The following is an 18,597-nucleotide window of genomic DNA, read 5'->3' as shown; positions in this document are numbered from 1 at the left end:
GCTGGAGAGGGTGAATTCTCTCCTCTTGGCAGATAAAACTTCTAAACACTGGCACTACCTCTGCCCTCCTGTCGCTCCTGCACCTTCTAATTTGGAGAAAAAGACAGAAGCAGAGGAACCTGAGGCGCTATGAACCTCAGCTCCTCCTAGGAAAAGCTGCACCCCCAGCTCTTGGATCAGCCTTGTTGTAAAACTCAGGGGCCATCTGAGCAAACGTGGGCCCAAGGAACAATTTTGCATCTCTTAATCCCTTCCCCTCCCTCACACCTGCTGGCTGAGGATCTCAATGCTCTTTGCATATACACCTGGAAAGGTAAAGAAACTGGCAGACAGAGCTTGCTTAGGGCCTGCAGTGAGACCATCTTAGAACTGGGAACAGAACTGAAGAGTCCTGGCTTAGAGTGCCTGGCTTTCACTGCTGACAACACCAGCTGACATCCACAGGAAGGGCACAGATGTCCTGGTTCTCAGAGCCCTGCCTTAATCACTATAAACAGTTGCCTGAAGTTGTGGGTCACATTTCCTAATTTAACTGCTAGATCTGACTCCTTCTCAGTGCTAGACCAAGAACACATGAGTCTTGTCACACAGTTCCCTGCTCTAACTGCTAGGTAACACTTCCTCCCAGAGGGACCAATAAAAAATGGAGGACACCTAACTCTCAGTTCCTCCCACTAGCCCCTAACTAACACTCCCTCAGAGCAGAAAAAAGAATCTTGCCGTCTTGATTCCAAGACCCATTCCCTGACTGCTAGAATATGATCCCTTCCCCGTAAGGCCTAGCGTCAGTGCTCCCACCTCACTGTTCTCTGCTTCAACCCCTAAACAATCCTGGAAATCTGCAGTTTTGTGTGGCTTTGACTGACTTGTCAACAGAGATTGCAGACTGTTTTTGAGCCAGCAACTCACAGCGGGACTGCAGCAAGGGTGAGAAGATGCAACCCCCATTGGATGGCATGGCCCTTACTGAGTCTTACCCAGTGCTGCTGTAATAGCAGAGCTGAGCCCCTTGCTCAGAGCTGTAACAATAGCCTGCAGGTGCTGCATACCCCATGACCTTATAAAGATCGTCCCTCTTAAAGCTAACCCTGGTGGAAGCTGCCACTGGCTGTCTTTCTACTCGCAGATGGGACAGTCCCCAGTGGCTCTTCCTGGTCAGAAATGCAGAAGGGTGGGGGCAGAGGGAGAAGGGAGCTTTAATTTTTGCAATCAGGAAGAACTCTAGAGGCAGGTAATTCTAGGCACTGTTTGCCTCAGCAGAAACCAGTTTCTGAGAGGACTGTATGCCGCTAGCAAGATCCAAACACTTCTGCAAGGTCTTTGCAGCCCGACCTCCTGCTACTGCTGCTAAGGACTGAGCTACATCGCCGGAAGTCAGGGGCAGAGATCGGAATTCGCCCCATTGGCAAGATGCTGTTGCCTCACCGGGAATGGAGTGTGGTCCAGCCAAATGTGCCTACATGCCCAGAGTGGCTGGAAAAGCCAGCTGAAGGATGGATCATTGGCTTGGCGCCCACTTACTCTGTTGCAGGAAGGCTCCTTTGAGAATTATGGACCCTGGCTCAATTTCTTCCTTATAAGAGTATGTATGACAGTATAGGAGTCTGCATAATATGACAGGGAGAGACTGAACTTGAGCAGACAAACAACACCACAGATACCACCTTTAACTTTGGCTTTTACTAGCTATGTGTCTCAAATAAAGTTTCCGCCTGTATCCCCATTTTACTCATGGGAAAACTGAGGCTGTGGCTTCTCTGAAGTCACACAATAGCTAAGTCAGGAATAGAACCAAGGTGTCCAGTATCCCAAAGCCACTGCTGTCCCAGGTAGGCCATACCATCTCTCAAGTTAGCCACCTACCCATGCATCTGTGACAACCACCATCTTGCCCCACACACCATGGCCAAGCCAGAGATCCTGAGAGCTAAAAGCAGGAGTTTCAATAGTCTGCACCAAATCTCCCGAGCTGGGGCTGCCACATTCCCACATTTCCCATGGCCTGGGCAGATGGCAGACAATGGTGAGCTGATCATACCTAGGAGGGGAATGACAGTTTAACACACCTCCCTGTACACCGCTTTCTAACCAAACTTTGGCCAAAGGATTGCCCCTCCTTTCACACAGGCCACCTCACAGCTTGATGTATTCCTGACAATGCACATCATCCTCCACCCCAGCAGTCATTCACCCTCTCTGGATATGCCACCCAGGTAACACGGATTTACCTCCAGCTAGCCACCTTCTGCATGGGTCATTGTATCGTACTACCACTACCGCTGGTACATCCCCCCTGCAAAGCCAAAAAATGAATGCCATGAAAGCAGCATGCATGATATCGAAATTAGACCAGCTATCTTCATTTTGGTCATTAATTTGCCTACCTGGGGCTAGATTCTGATCCCAGCCACACCACTGATAAAGCTGAAGTTTATCCCTTAGACTCCTAAGGAATGCCTCCAGCTACACGGTAGCATAAATGAGATCAGAATCAGGAACACCCGCACAGTCCATGCTAGTTAAAAGCAGACCCCAAACCACCCAAACAGCAGCCTTTGCTACAGACACTGTCTGCTCAGATTTGGGCAAGAACACGGATTCTGTTAAAACTAGGCTGTAGGAAAACTAAAAGCAAGAGAAACATTTGCATTATTTTTATCTGTAATTCCTACAGAAATGGTTATTAAAAATAAGCATTCCCATTTAGCAGTCCATGCTTTAGGGCACAGTGTGAACAGGAAAACTGACTATGAAACAAATCAAAACCCAGCTCACCTTTCTCCACAGCTGGTGAAATATACAAAAATTTGCAGCAGGTCTAAAACAGTGAAAAAGACACTGAGGGGCAGATCCTCAGCTGTTGTAAAACACTGATTTGTAGGAACTGAGGACCCAGACCTGACTGTCTTCAGTCTTTCCATTTACAATAAAAGCTTTGTTATCCACCACTCAATTAACCATAAAGTGCAACTAACCAGCACTTCTGATATACCCCAATGCAAAGCTTCAGTCTAGTAACCAGGACTAGTGCACTGCCCAATATGTTATGCAAGGGCATATTCTGCACTCTACTTTTAAGCAAGCTGAAATCAGAGGTTTCTACAAAAGAGCAGCTTCCCAGTGCGTCACAGAGTCATTACAGATTCAGCCCAATCTCCTACACCTTCTGCATCTACCGCAATAATTGATATTGGTAATGATGACAGTAAGGGTCTGCGAGATCCTGGAGTGCTTTCTGAATTATCAAAGAAAGATCAAATCATGTTCAGTATTGTTTTAGTTTTAAGTGTATTTTTTGTGATCGTGGTGTATGTTGCCCCTAGTGATCCGTAGTGTAATAAGATCACCTGCTGTACAGAAAACTTTACCTGTATACACTCAAGCGCTTCGAGAAACCAACCACCCTGCAGTACGTACTACTACTGGATCGGTGAGTACCTTCGTGCTGTTCTATGTGTTATGTCATTGCATTCTCACTCTTTGAAAACTGGCATTTCATGGGTTAACTCTGTTACTCAGAATACTGGATTAATCAGCACCCCCTATTTCCCAACATGCAGGATCACAGAGCTCTTACTGTGATAATCTCCGATGCAAGTAACATAAGGAAGGACAATTTTTGTACTTTCAATTACCTGTGGCCTGATTCACAGGTGCCCTGAACCTTCAGTCATTAAGGATATAAATGAGAAGGGAGTGCAAAATGGGTGTAAAAAGCAGCTGCACTGATATGGTAGCATTTTGCACTCATTTTGCACGGGTGCTCCGCTAGGACAAGGCTGAATCAGGCTGTGTGCATTTTTACACCTGGGCAGAAAGGATATAAATAACCGTTCTGCTGTGATGACATTTTGCACCCACTTTGAATGCGTGTAACTCAGAGGTGAGCAACCTGTGGCCCCAGGGCCACACGCGCCCCACTGAGAGACACTTTGTTAATTGTTGCCCACACACAGGGTTGCCAAATTCTGCTGGGTTTTGTCCACATGGCCCACCGAGGGCTCGTGAAGTGAGTTGTGTGCTGACTGCATGCAACATTGACTGTGAGAGCGTGTACTCCCTCTGCATCGTGTGAAAAGGCTGCTGTAGTTCACTCCACAAGTCCTAGGTATGCAAGCGCAGTTAGCAAAACACCCCTATCCTGGGGCACCACATTTGGTTAGGACAATCTTGTGGCTCAGTGAGATGAAGGAGGCCCACTCATGTGGCCCACTCATTGGGCCAGGTTGTCCCTCAGTGACGTAAATGATGCAAAAGGCAGGATGGAGAGAATCAGGCCTGTGATTTTTTTTCTAAATTAACTGTGCAATCTAAAGAGCCAAAAGACAGTGGAAATCTTACAGCTTCAATAGAGGGGGATGAATTTTGCAATGTGTAAGAGCTGCCTCACAGACAGCAGTATTCACGGGCTAATGATCTGGGTCGTGTTTTTGCAGAGCAGCTGCTTTTTTTGACCTGCAGCCCTCGTTCATCTGAGTCATCTGGCTGCTTTCGAAGAGCAAGGGCAATATAAGCAAGCCCCCTGGTTGGAATGCTGGGAAGGGGAGGCCTGGAGTTCTCCCTGGAAGGTGGAACTCTTCCCCTTTCCCCCATCAGGTGCCACAAAACCAAGGTCTATCAGCCTTCAGGGCCTGGCCTTCTTACTCGAGCCAGTTCTTGTCAGAGATCAGCATTAGGGCTAGTTCAGCTTAGCTAGCAGTGGTCCCACAAGTTGGTTTGGCAATCATCTGTTTTCAATGGAATTCCTGGAGAGACAGAGCCATCTCACTAGCTGGATGGATCTTTTAAACCCAGAGGCAGAAAGGCAGATACAGACGCACACTATATGCTCCTGGGCTGATCTTCCAGTGTGCATTTTAGCCAAGAGCAAATTGGCTTATGGCTGAGTTTTTAAGTCCTGGGAAGCCAAGGTCCTAACAGGAAATCCAGACTACTGCTTCACAAGAAGCTCTCCAGGCTGAGACACCACCCAGACCAGGTGATACATATACAAGCCCCAAGCTCTCCTCGAGACTCAACTCAGTTGCAATGCCTCTATGAAGCCAGCCCATGGACAGAGGTGAGATGGAGGTGGGCATGGCTTACTTCTGCTTCATTTGTATTTAAAAAATGAAACATTCCCATATGTCTGGCCTTTACAGCTTGGATTCCATTCCTCTCCCTGATCTTTTACCCTTCCCTAGGCTTGTGTGGTGTGTTGGCTCTCTGGGCAGTGACTGTGTACACCTATGGTTGTGTACAGAGCTTAGCGTAACAACTCTTTCGGGGCTAGTGTGATGTACATATTAAGTTGTATCAGTGCGTGCACACACAAACACAAGCACATTCTGGAAACCTGCACGATCTAAACACGTCCGAATCTGAAGGCCTACATGCAAAGCCTACTGAAGTCCAGGGAGACTTTCCGCTGACCTGCATGGGCTTTGAATTCAGGCCTTGTTCTTGATTTATTTGAAAAACTTGCCCCATTAAGACCAGCCCCGAAATCATGCCAGCTGGCCAGGGTGAAAATAACTGTACCACCAAATCCCCTCCTGCCAGACCCATCCCATTACAATTCCAGGGAATAAAACAGCTGCATGCTGCTTACTGTAGTTCATTTAATTGTACCATATTGACAACCAACTTTCTTCTGATCGATCCTACTTGTACTACAGCAGAGCCTAAAGGGCTCCACCCAGACTGGAGCCTCACCGAGCGAGGCACTGTGAACTAAAGGAGTTCAACCCAGTCCCTCCTCCAAACTGGTCATGTAAGCCTCTGCGGGGGTGGGGGGGGTGCTACAGTACTCCATGGGTGCCTAATCCTCCCAGGAGATGTGTGGGTCACAGCCCTAGATGGGGACCTGCAGCCACTTATACTTTTAGGTCTGAAGATCCTAGGTTCACCCCCCCTCCGATGTCTCACTTAAGATGGTGTTAAACCCACTTGCAACCTAAGGGCCTGAACCTCCAAACACAAACACACCCACTCCCCGTAGTAAAGTTCAGCATGCCTGCATTTGCAGCATCAGGGTCTAGATCAGGGATGGACAATAAGCCAAAGGCACTTCACCAGGATTAGTCCCTGGCAGGCTGCTGGAACTTTATTTACCTGTGCATCAGCAGGTATGGCCACTTGCAGCTTTCACTGGGCATGAATCACTGTTCCTGGCCAAGGGGAGCTGTGGAAAGTGGTGTCCCAGTCCATGCCACTTCCCAGAGCTCCCATTGGTCAGGAACAGAGATCCGTGACCAACAGGCACTGCAAGTGACCATACCTTCAGATATCCAGGTAAATAAAGCACCAGTGAATTCACCCTGGTGAATTGCAGCCAACATCCAAGCTGCTTATTACCCACCCCAAACTAGATGGACATAAGAGTGAGAGAAGGAAAGCATCATCCCAATTTTACAACGGGTGACACTGAGGCACAGAACGATGGAGAAAATTAACCAAGGTCAAATCCTAAGCCTTAGTCCAGAGCCTTAACCCTAAGGCCACCCTTCTCCAACTGAGTGTTAATATAAATTTTAAAACGTTAACTGCTAGGGCAAGATAAGTAAAGGGAAACACTATCTGTTGCCTATGTTAATCCAGTTATTTCATCAGTGTGATGGAATAGTTTTGTCACTGATGGGTATTTCATCAGCTACTGATCACCAACAGCAGGGATCTATGAACCAAGCCTAGTGGGGTCCACCAAACAATATCCCTGAAAAATACTATTCATCTAGTCCTGTTGCTACCGCTGCTGCCACTGGCTTTTGTGACCATCTTGTCTTCCCTGCCTTCACTCCACTTTTTCTCTTCTACCACAGGTCACAGTGTGTCTTCTCTTTTACGCACACACACACACACACACACACTTGGACTGCAGTAGCACCTAGTAGCTCCAGTCAAGGCCCACAAAGGACCCCACTGTGCAGGGCACTTACTTTATTAGGTGTATAATTTTAGCTGCTAAAAACCCCCAGTGTAGACCAGGACCTCACTGTGCTAGAGGATGTCCATTATTTAGTGAGCATATTACCGTAGTGATTGGATCCATCATGGACCAGACCCAGCTGTGCTGGGTGCTGTACAACCACAGAGCAGAAGGTGCTATTTCCAATCTATGTATACTGTACTTCCTTTTCTCACCAACCCAATCCCACACCCAGCTGGAAGGACAGGAAATTTGACTAATACCCAATAGCAGAAAGAATAAATCTACTAGTCACAGACCGATCTAGAAGGGGCAGCGTCCAGGTGAGATGCCATGCCTCCTACTGCACTGCTGTGAACAGGAAGATTTTCTGGGGTTCTTACCAAGGTGCATTCTTTGGCTCCTGCTCAGGGGCTGTCACAGAATGTGGGGAGCACCAGGGCCTGCACCCCATCCACAGACAAATGTGATTCTTGTTCAGCAGGGAGAACAGAAGGGTTATTAGGCGACAGAGATGCAGAGAAGAACACCTGTCATCATAGAAACCAGAAGCCACCTGTACAATCCACTGTGGGGAGAGGGGCTCCAGAGAGGGTCCCCAAGCCAGGGTCCTGGCCCTCCTTCCTCCCTCTCCAGCCAGATGAGACTGCCCCACTCAACAGCCCAGTTCCATTTCAAACCTGCCAGGCCCCTTCTCCCTCCTTTGTCCTTTTTCCCAGGGAAGAAAAGTGTCACTGGCTGCCTAGGTTACAAAGTGCATGAGGGCCACTGAGTATGTGTCAGAAGTCATCACACCGCAACTCCCACCCCCCATTACGCACTGATACAGTGCCTAGGGAAACTGAGGCACGCCTCTCAGGTTGCTACAGGTCAGTAGAAGACACACAACCTAACCAGGGGAATAAAGTCCTTGCACACCTCACTTTGTCAAAGGGTTTCCATGTTTGGCTAGTTGGGGTCTGCCTCCGTCTCCCCACAGCCCACCTGCACGAGGCAGGAAGAGTTCTTCCTCCACGTCCTCCTGGGTGCTACATGAGGGGCAGGGCTAGCATGAGGCCTCCTCTCTCCTACCCTTCCACAAACTTTAGGACAGACCTTCCTCCTCACCCTGGTTTAAATCAGGAATGATTCTCAGCTAAAAGGAATGGCGTTACACTGCTATAAATTGGTGTCAAGTATCAGAGGGGTAGCTGTGTTAGTCCGGATCTGTAACAGCAACGAGGGGTCCTGTGGCACCTTATAGACTAACAGAAAAGTTTTGAGCATGAGGACCAGCATCTGATGAAGTGAGTCTGTGCTCCCAAAAGCTCATGCTCAAAACTTTCCTGTTAGTCTATAAGGTGCCACAGGACCCTTCGTTGCTGTTACTGGTATAAATGGGAGGAGAATCAGGGCCTCTTTTTTCATTCTCCTCCAGAGGCCTTGATGCTTCCTCCCTGCTGCTCCTCAGAGCTTTCCCAAGCAGCAGCAGATTGAAAATGGCAGATTCCCTTGAGTTGCATTTCTACCCACAGCATTTACAACACCACCAAACTCTCATCCAGTTTCTACATTGGAGAGCTTTTGTCAGCTGCAACAGAGGCACTGCTGCAGTCTCTGCAGACTAAGAAAAACACTTAGTACAACACTCCAAGTCTTTCTTCCCTACCCTAAGGACAGGGCACTGTTTCTTAAAGGAGACCTTAACTTTCAAGAAGGTGAGGGCCACACGTGGGAAAGATTCCTATTCAATCAGTGTAAGTAAATTTTGTAATGCCTGAATTTACTAATGCAGTAATCTCTTCCATATTCAGGAGCCCCAGGACCAGGAGGCTGACGGATATTCACATTTTCTGGATAATAGACAGGTATACCTAGCAAGGCATAACACTAAAGAAAACCAAGGTTAGATATTAAGAAACAAACAAAAATGCATGCAGAGTACTTCATTTACCAACAAGAGGAGTATTGTGCACTGTAAACTTACACGGTATTTACTGTTTTTATTGTATTTACTTTCACTCTACTGTACTTATGGAAAATGTCACTAAAATTTACTTATGGTTAAAATGCCAGTTATTCGAGAGCTCCAAGTGATGGAATGCTGGATATGAAAGAGTTTTCTTTGTAAGCATTAAATAGATATTTTCAATAGCCACTTAATGCATATCATGGTTATTGCTTATAACAGCAAGGTTCAGACAACCATATAAAACCTTAAGCTGCTGATTAAACAGGTACCGGTCAGTGACTCTTTCTGGACATCTGTCTGCATGCCCACAGTGCATGATTTATCCACTACACACTTCTGAAGCCTCTGTTTTTAATGTCCGCTCCAAAATATACTCAAATGCTGTTACATAAAACCTTAACAAAAAAGCACTACTAGTACTTTAAAATCTAATATAATTCCACAATGCCACATAAATTCTCACTTAGGAACTCAATAGCTGATCCTGATCTTACTTACTGCATGCTAAAACTGGAGTTACTCCACTTTGTTCCATGCAATGCAGATTCACACCAGCATAACTGCATTCTGAACCTCTCCCTCTGTCCTTGTTTTACCCAGCTATGATGAGGTATCATATCGCTGCTCTTTGGAAGTAGCCCCAGACTTGTACAGTCATCAGTCCCAGCAAAACATCTGAATGGCAAAATCTAAGCACAAAAGAGGGTAAGTTCAGAAAGCCCAGAGCTGGCCTCCAAGTTTCTCACCTATTGTCAATCTCAGGCAGCTCTGAGACTTTCCGTTAGCAGCCTTGCATGTTGCATTCCCTGGGGTTTTTAGGACTTTGCCGTCTTGTGCCCAGATTCCCCGTCTCGGAGTGGAGGGCTCCTGCCAGTGGCTAATGCATAATCTGATAATGCAGATCTGCAGGCTACTGGCACACCTGCACCAAAACCCTGAACATTAAGGCAGTAAAAGTAAGCATTAGAAAGCAGCTGTAGGGAATTATCCGGTGCTGAGTATGGGTAGTACGGCCTACATGGAACCAAACAGCCTTTCTCTGTCTCTAACTTCTATGGTTCCAAACTCAGCCCAGCAAAAAACCCGCCTTTTGATTGGTCCTCCCAATTCTCCCTGAGGCAACAGAAGATTTATGCACCAGAAAATTACACGTTATAATAATCTGCATATCTCCCAAAGCCAGAGCCCCCCTAAACAGTAGGGAAAAAAGATGGTAGCAGAGACCTATCCAACCATCCATCCTACTGTTTCCTATAGCATTCATCAGGATACTGTCTAAGCACTGCAGTGAGCATGCTCAGTTAGCCAGCTATCAGGGGTATGAATAGCTAAACTGTTTCTAATTTAAAAGAAGTACGTGCAAGGCTCAGGTGCACCCCAGGAACGGAGAGGCAGATTCTGATCTGAGTTACACAAGCATAATTCCACTTGCTTGAAAGCAACTGCTCCAGATTTACCCAGGTGTCAACAAAATTAGAACCTGGCATCAAAACTGGGGGCCATATTTCAGGGGTTTTTTGAGCCAGGCAGAGGGGAGACACATGCATCTAGAAATTGCTCCTAGAAAGAGACCTTCTACCAAAAAAAAACCAAACAAAACCTTCAAACAGTCCCATTTAGGTAATTTTTCACAACACAATTTTGACATAATGGTATCAGATACTAACAACACATGCAAATACTTGCAGGCGACTATACCAGTGTGGGTTTGTATTATCCAGTTAACTCATAATGCAATAGGGAGCTATCTTCTCGCATCCAGACACCAAAGCATCTTGCTCACCGCCAAACCTACAGCAAGCTTTCAAGGGATGCAAGACCTTCATCAACCATGTTATGAATGGAAAATGTTCATTTGAAACCTGGGCATTCTGATATACACAGGGCAGCCTTCCTCGACTGTATTTCAGTGGGGTTTGGGGGCTGTGTAGCTTGTTGGCTTTCCCTCTAGATAACGGCAAACAAGTAAAAAATCACACTAGACCCTAAGGCATTTACATACCAAAGTTGAAGCATCAGATGCAGAGAGAGCAATTTCTCGGTTTCTCCACCCAGCAAGGAAACCACTTCCAATGGAAACACTCTGCAGATATCCCCAGAAGTGGCTCCTAGTTCCAACCTCTCACTCCCGACCCCCCACCCCACTTGTGAAATTAACTGTACATCCAGGGGCAGATGAAAGGTTGCAAGTGCAATCCTTGTGCTGTTCTGCCAAGGCAATGTGTGGTTCCAGGGCCTGATTCTGCACCCATGGGCATAGCTGCTGCTGGCTTCAGTGGGAGCTGTGCCCATGTAGCAGAGGGAAGTGGCCTTTAGATGCCCCTCATGTTGTAACTCTGCATGCAGAAGTGCACAAATAAAACACTGTATCGCGCTCTCTTTCTGGGTGTAATACATACGGGGCAATATTCTATCTCCGAGGGCCAAATTTGGCTCTTGGTTACATGTGTGTAAAGCCAGTTCCCCCACTACACTGACAGCATGGTTCTGGCCTGACACTGGTGTCAGCGAGAGCAGAGTTTGGCCCTGTGTACTGATAGGTCCAATTTCTGTGTAATGCAAACATGCCCCCTTCACGCATTGCTGTGGCTGCAGAACGGCTGTGGGCAGCAGAAGTGAGGGCCCAAGTTTCCTACCCGCCTATCAGCCAATAGTCATGCTCATATTTCCCACTGCTTTTGAGACCTCCCATGTGCCCTTCTCCCGGCCCCTCCCTTTGGGCCATATTTGGACTCTGTGCTGTCTGCTCCTCTACTTCCAGCTGGGAAGCAGTGGTCAGAGACCATAGATCATGGGTCCCTATTCTCTGGAGCGAGGGGTTCACCAAGGAAACCCTGTTACTCTTTCTCCTGACCAGGCACACAGGCCCTCTCATCGGTGGTAACAACCCAGGCTCACTGCTCCCCTTTCCACTTCGCGCTGCCTCTCACTGGAAGGTCCATGGCCACTGTGGATTCTGGGTATCTATCTACCCACCATTTTGCAGGGGAAGTCCCCAAACCCCAGTCCACTCTTGACTCACCAGACTGGCCTCTGCACCCTCTGACCGGTCTGCAATCCAAGCCCTGAGCCCCTCATGCTGGGGAAATGCTCTCTGACCATGAAACACCCACAGCCCCTTACCCTGAGTGGAGGAGACTGACCAGGGTGTGCAGGGCACACTGTGCCCTAGGGCTGTCTGATACCTGGCCTGGGGCTGATGTGGCAGCATGTGTAGGGAGGTGGGCAGTGGGGTGCAGGGGTCCAGTGTGGGGAGAGGAAGTCATGCAGATGGAAGGAGTCAGGTGAGCTTCAAGGGGTGGAGTCAAATGGGCTGGGGTACATGGATGTGGGGAGGCTCACATGCACGGACTGGGGGGTGAATGGCCACACTGAGGGCACAGATGTTTGGGGGACAGGGCTGCACGGGTGCAGGGTGTGTACGCGGGGTGCCGTGCGTGCCCTGGGGTGCAGATGTGGAGGTGGCAGGAAGCATGCATGAACTGGGGTGCAAATGAATAGGTGGAAGAGACAGGCGCCCAGGTGGTGATTACATGCATGTGGGGGGAGCTGCTTGGGTGTGGGGGGGTCGCATGCATCACAGGGTGCAGCTGCCTTGGTCTGCAGGTGCCTATGCCTGGACCTGGGGATGCCTAGCTAAGGGGGGAGGCTTGGGGGGGTCTCCAACAGAAAGGATATGGCCATTCGGTGATCTTTTTGGCGTATTTCCTCACCACATTATCCTCGCTGAAGAGGAAGAGGGACCGGTTGACAGTCAGGCAGTTCTGCCGGACGGGGATGGGGTTGTAGAGAGCCATGGTGCGGGCTCGCTGGGCCATCGACTGCTTGTACATCCTCTGGGCCCCGGGCGGTCCGCCCTGCCGGCTGCCCCCTGCACCCCGGCCGCCTCCACCGCCCGCCGCGCCCCCGGAGCCAGCTCCCCCGGAGCCGCCAGCCCCGTAGCGAGCCGGTACCTCGTCTCCGAAGCGAGCCATCCTGCAAAGAGCAAAGGGCCGGGGGTTACGATGCTGAGGATGCTGCTGGAGAAGAGAAGCTGATCACATCCCATCGGCTGCTGCTGCTGCTGCTGCTGGGGGGCTTGCAGCAGAAGGAGGGGGGCTGTTCAGGCAGGAGCACGGCCGGTGAAAGCACTAGAGACCCTGGCCATCCTTCCTCGATCCTCTCTCCTCCCCTTTCAGGAAAGGAACCGAGGCGACCCACACACACGCGGCCCCCCCTCCAAAAAATGCAAGGGGAAAACGAATGCACCACCCTCAAAAATGGTGCTTTGCAATTAGAAATAAGAACACCTCGTGGATGCACCCCCCTCACCCAATTTTTTTTTCCAATTCTAAAAAGAATTAAGGAGCCACCCTGCGAAAAGGAACTGCAAGAAAAAAAATGCAATGCACTGCCAGTCCAAAAAAAAAGCAGCAATTTAAAAAAGAATGCCTTGCTACTAGCAAAGTCAATACAGAAATAAAAATAATTGCAATTAAATATAGCAAGTGCACCAGCTCCTTCCTACCGAAATGCAATTAAAAATAATAAATTGAACACACCAACTCCTCAATTCAAGCCCTGGGGGTGGGAAAGTGCACTAAAAATAAATAAAATGGGCCAGCAAATATATATTTGCAATGCAATTTTTTTACAAACTAGAAACTAAATAAAAAATGCAACCCTTCCTCTGCCCTGCTCTGCTCTGCAAAAATCTTTACCCACTTGAAAACAAATGGTCCCTAACATCTGTTTTTTCCAATCAGTCACCCTCACCCTCACCCCACAAAAATATTAGCAAGAGGGAGGAAAATAATAATTTGTAAAAAGCCAAAAAAAAAAATTCTCCCTCCCCCAGGTCTCTGCTTTCACTTGTGCATCATCTTGCTGTCTTCAAAATGTTGCTGGAGAGAGGGGAAAAAGGCTAATGGGATCTTGTTTAGCTTCTTAAGATGTAGGCTGGATTTTTTGTTTGTTTTTTTCCCTGTTGCAATTTCACCAGCGGTCTCTGCTTCTGCCTTATTATTCTTATTATTTTGGTGCTCGTGCGGGTGTGTCAGTTTTGCATCATCTTGGAGTTGAATGCAGCAAAGAAATCCTGTAAAATCCAGAAATGAAAAAGAAGGGAGAAGTAGCAGGTCCCATCCACCATCTACTCATAAGGGTTTCCTGGATGCTGCAATGTCTAGTATTTTTTTCTGCCCTGTATGCCTCCACCTCCTCCTCCTCCTCCTGGGTTATAGCTAAAATAAGACCGGTGTTAGAGAGGGAGGGACTGGGAGAGAGAGGGGAAAAAAAATGGAAAAGAAAAAATCTGATTCACTGGCAGGTTGAGCTATAATGTGCAGCAACTGATCAATTTAATGCAAGCACAGACCATCCCAAAGCCTGAGCAAGGCTTAGCACATGATGGCCTGGGACCAATCAGTTGCTGTTGCTGCTGCCCAGCCAAACCCGGTGGAGTTTCTGGGAGAAGAGAGAGACTGAGGGAGCAAAGGGAGGTTGGGGCTGGTTTTGCTCTCACCCACCCTCCCCCAGCTTGGAAAACCTGGAAACAAATTGCAGTTTGCCCTATGCGTGCACCCAGGTGGATCATGATCTCACTTACCCTAGTGTAAATCCATAGTGGATCTCACACTGGAATGACTGAGGATTCAGTCTGGGGTAATGGAAAGCAGAGTCCTCAGAGTGCATTACTAGTTTCTGAGACCAGTGCAGGTCTCCTGTGTCTCTGGGAGGATGGCAGGAAAAAGGAGAGAGTTGGCCCTGATTCTTCACTGAATTTACACTAGTTTTAAACCCCTTGAACTCAGAATTACTCCTGATTTACAGGACTCCTGAGCAAGAGGAGAACCAGCGTGTGTCTGATGTAATGCACGTGGGAAGCTAAGTGATCTGTGCAAACTCTAAACAAAACCACTACATTCCTTGAAAGAAAAATTGCTGGGATGATTCTGTGAGCTCAGTTACATTGGTGTAAACCCAGAGAAACTCCACTGGCCAGATCCTGAGGAGTTCCTGAGTCATGTTTTTGTTTGAGCTAATTCCCTTCCCCTCCCTCCAGTGAGCTGCTGGCTTGAGTAAGAAGTGAGTGATCCTGTAGCCAGGCGCTTGGGTTGTGTTCCTCTTTGTTAGTATTTTAAATGAAAACACTTGGTGGGGTATTTTTAATATAATGGTCCAAGTTACCCTCTGTGCAGACTCATACCCTGCTTGCAGTTACGCCAGAAGACGTTCACTCGTGCAAGAAATAAACAGTCACTCCCGACACAAACTCCAGAGCAGAATCTGATCTCCCGGTAGTTTCTTGTTGCCTACTAAAGACTGGACACACTGGATTCCCTCTGACTCATCTGGGAGTTAAGAGTGCTGAGCTCCTCCCAGGATTGGGCCAAGGGAGGGGAACCAATCCTAAAACAGATGTGCAAATATTTATCCAGCTGCTCTGAGCAAATTAAGCAGGGGGTATGGCTAGTCTCTGAGTGTTAACAGATCTTCCTTTGACTTGCTCAAGGGGCCATTTAGTTGCCTTGAATTAATTTGCATGGCCCATGGGGAAGTGGGTTATTTTCTGACATTAAGCACTTCACTGAACATGAATCAGCTCTGCTGAGGCCCTGACCCTGCCCTGCTTTAGTGAAGCAGAATTCTCATGGAAGGCGAGGAGGATTGTGGTTAAGTGAGGCATGCTGGCCAGGCCCTGAATATGGTGTGTTTTCCTCACCATAGAATCATTAGTGTACTAGGGATAGATTTCTGGGAGCCCCCAGTTCTGCAGGTGTCTATGTGCTGAAGCAGGTGGCACAGAAAGGCGAATGGGGACAGTAAGAACAGATACAAGGAGGAGGAAGAAAAATTATTCTCCTTAGCCTCTGAAAATAGGACCAGAAGCAATGTGCTTAACTTGCAGCAAGGGAGGTGTAGGTTGGACATAAGGAAAAACTCCTATTGTCAGGGTGGTTAATTACTGGAATAAATTGCCTGGGGTGCTTGTAGAATCCCCATCATTGGAGATATTTAAGAACAGGTTCGGTAAATACCTAGCAGAGATGATCTAGATGGTGCTTGGTCCTGCCATGAGCAGAGGGGACTGGACTTGATGACATCTGGAGCTCCCTTCCCCTTCTAGAACTCTGTGATTCTGTGATCTTTACCCTAAAGTAATTGTGGTTCTTTGAGACCATGTCATCCACACAGTGTCCACTCTTGGTGCCTGTGCAGAGATTCCTAGATCCCAAGGTCAGAAGAGACCATTGTGAGCGATGTTTCCCCTAATCGTTTCCATCCATGTGTGGACTTTTCTGTCCAGGTGAGGAATAATTTTTATGTGCTCTGAGGCATGTGTGAATCTGCACCACCAGAAGAAACAAAAAGCCTAGCTCTGGGCACTCTGCTGATCACCTGAGTGGCAAGTGAATCTCTCCCGAGTGGCTGCACAAGCCCCCAGCTCAAAGCAAACACTGCTTGTGAGCGTGTACAACTCCCGTATGGCATAGGCTAAAGAGCTTCCCAGCATACATCCTAGAGCAGATCTTTTAGGAGCTCATCCCATCTTGACTTCACAATTACCAGTAATGAGTCCTCCAAGACCCTTGATAAATTGTTCCAGTGGTAATAGTGTTAAAAATTTCATCTTATTTCCAGAGTGAATTTGTCTAGCTTCATCTTGCAGCCCCAGGACCACGTGAGACCTTTCTCTGCAAGACTGAAGACTACTAAATAGCAGCACGTATCCTAAAATTTGTTCCCCGGTAGGCTGTGACCAAAGAATGTAACCAAATCACACCTCCACCTTCTATTTGTTTAGATGGATTGATTAGCTGACTAGCACCTTGGTTTTATCAACATGAGGAAGATTTTCTAAACCTTTAATCAGTTCCATGGCTCTTCTTTGACCCCTCTGCATTTTATCAACCTGCTTTGAGAGCTGTGCACAGCAGAACTGGACACCCTATTCCAGCAGTGGGTGCACCTGTGCCAGATGAAGAGGTGAAATAACGCCCCTGCCGTTGATGCATTTCAAGATTGCATCAGGCCTTTTGTCCACAGCTTCACAGTGGGAGCTCAATTTCACCTGATTATCCACTGCGACCCCCAAATCCTTTTCAAAGTTGCTGCTTCTTATCTTGTAAACATAGTGGATGCTCTTTGTTCCTAGATCTACAGACCAGTGTTTCCCAGATGGAGTTCTGCAGAACTCCAAAGTGAACAGGATTCTGCAAGAGCATTCCATTACAATGGCTTGCTCTGCGGCTCTCTGCTCTGCCGCCACTGAAACAGTAGTACTAAACTGAATTGGTTTAATGGCTGGCAGAGCAGCAGGAGGGTTTCGGCCGTTAAGCAAACTGAATTTAGTTTAGTTGTTTCAGCAGCGGAAGGGCATCCCCTCACTCACTCCACTACCCGAGCAGCCACAGCCCTCCAATGGGCATGGCTCGGGTCATCACCCCCGCCAACGGTACACCTCCACACCAGCCTTCCTTCTGCTGGGTGCACCTGACCACCCGGCATAGGCTCCCCAGCTAGCACCACAGATGGATTAGTCCCAGGGGCTGGTTTGGGGCTGAGAGGGGTTAAGCCTGGGGATAGGGAGCAGGTGCACAGGATGGAGAATAAAGCTTGGGGACACGGGGGTGGATTTGGGGGCTGAGGCAGGTGAAGCCAGGAGATGGGGGGGTTGAGTTTGGGGAATGGGATCCTGCAAAATTCTTTCATGTTTAGAAGGGTTCCATGGCCAAATAAATTGGGAAACACTGCTATCGATTTACACAAGCATGACACATGGGGGGTGCACATCAACCCAACCCCACAGTGCTCACCTCTCCCCACACTCGCCATCAGCACTGCGCTGCTTCAGGTGAGTGCAAGAGTGGTCCCTTCCCTCCCCACACCAGCACAGCTTAGAGACAAGACCTATCGATTTGGCTAATATTATACTGCAGTCTCCAGGAGACAGGGGGGTGTGACCTGGGAGGGGAAACATCCGTGAAGACCTTCAGCAATGCTACCCTATAGGATGCAGAAATACAGCTGCTGCTGCTAGATGGGCCTTTATGGAAGTGATGGAAAGCCCAGAGGGTTGTAGGGCCAGCAAATAGTCCTATGTCATTGAGCCTGTGATGCTATGGGAGACACCTGGTGCTCAGATGCCCAAATAGGAAACCTCTTCCAAGTCCATCTGATGAGGGTTTCCTGCTTGAAGCTGCATGTTTAGAACTTCGGGATCACTAGGTCTCACATCCTGGTGACTTAGCTTCTGCCACATCTCCTGTACTGCATGAGGGCGGGAGGGTGGATGTGTGTACACTAACTCAACTTTACCAAAGGGGTAGTCTGCAGTGGGGAAGAGTCTGCAATAGGTGGGCCCAGTAGCTGCTCCTCTCTAACTGGATACATTTTGGAAGGGTACTGAACAAAACCACCCAAAGGCCCTGTTAGTGCCCAGTAGAAGTTTTCACATAGGGAGTGTGAGTAGTTGTCACAAAAGCCTCCTGACCTGACAGCTTGTAATTCCTGGGCCAATTCAAAGGGACACCACATCTTATTAATGGAGGATGGTGGCTTATCTTTGCCCCAGCGGCTGGGAACCTGGGATCTGTTGCTGCCCCACTGGGAGACTTCACGGGTGGGCCGTGCTGAGTGACAAGACAGGGACTTCCCTTCACCTTTATAATGACCTTGCATGTTTCCCAAATAAATTACTCAGCAGGCACCAGCCTAGGTAGTTCCACGATCTATGTCACGCCTATGCCCTCCCCCT

At 48.2% G+C, this 18,597-nt stretch overlaps 1 protein-coding gene across 1 annotated transcript in view; it reads right to left on the bottom strand.

Moving 5' to 3' along the window:
• Positions 1 to 12,833, bottom strand: part of CACNA1A (calcium voltage-gated channel subunit alpha1 A) — a 163,363-nt gene extending 150,530 nt beyond the window's left edge. The window contains exon 1 of the mRNA XM_074979743.1: positions 12,537 to 12,833. Within this exon, the coding sequence (XP_074835844.1) occupies positions 12,537 to 12,832 (296 nt within the window). The 5' untranslated portion in view covers position 12,833. The remainder of the gene's footprint in view (positions 1 to 12,536) is intronic.
• Positions 12,834 to 18,597: the final 5,764 nt, after the last annotated feature.

The sequence above is a fragment of the Carettochelys insculpta genome, chromosome 29 (genome assembly GCF_033958435.1).
Source record: "Carettochelys insculpta isolate YL-2023 chromosome 29, ASM3395843v1, whole genome shotgun sequence".
Lineage (NCBI taxonomy): Eukaryota > Metazoa > Chordata > Testudines > Carettochelyidae > Carettochelys > Carettochelys insculpta.
This window is presented reverse-complemented; position numbering and strand designations above follow the sequence as displayed.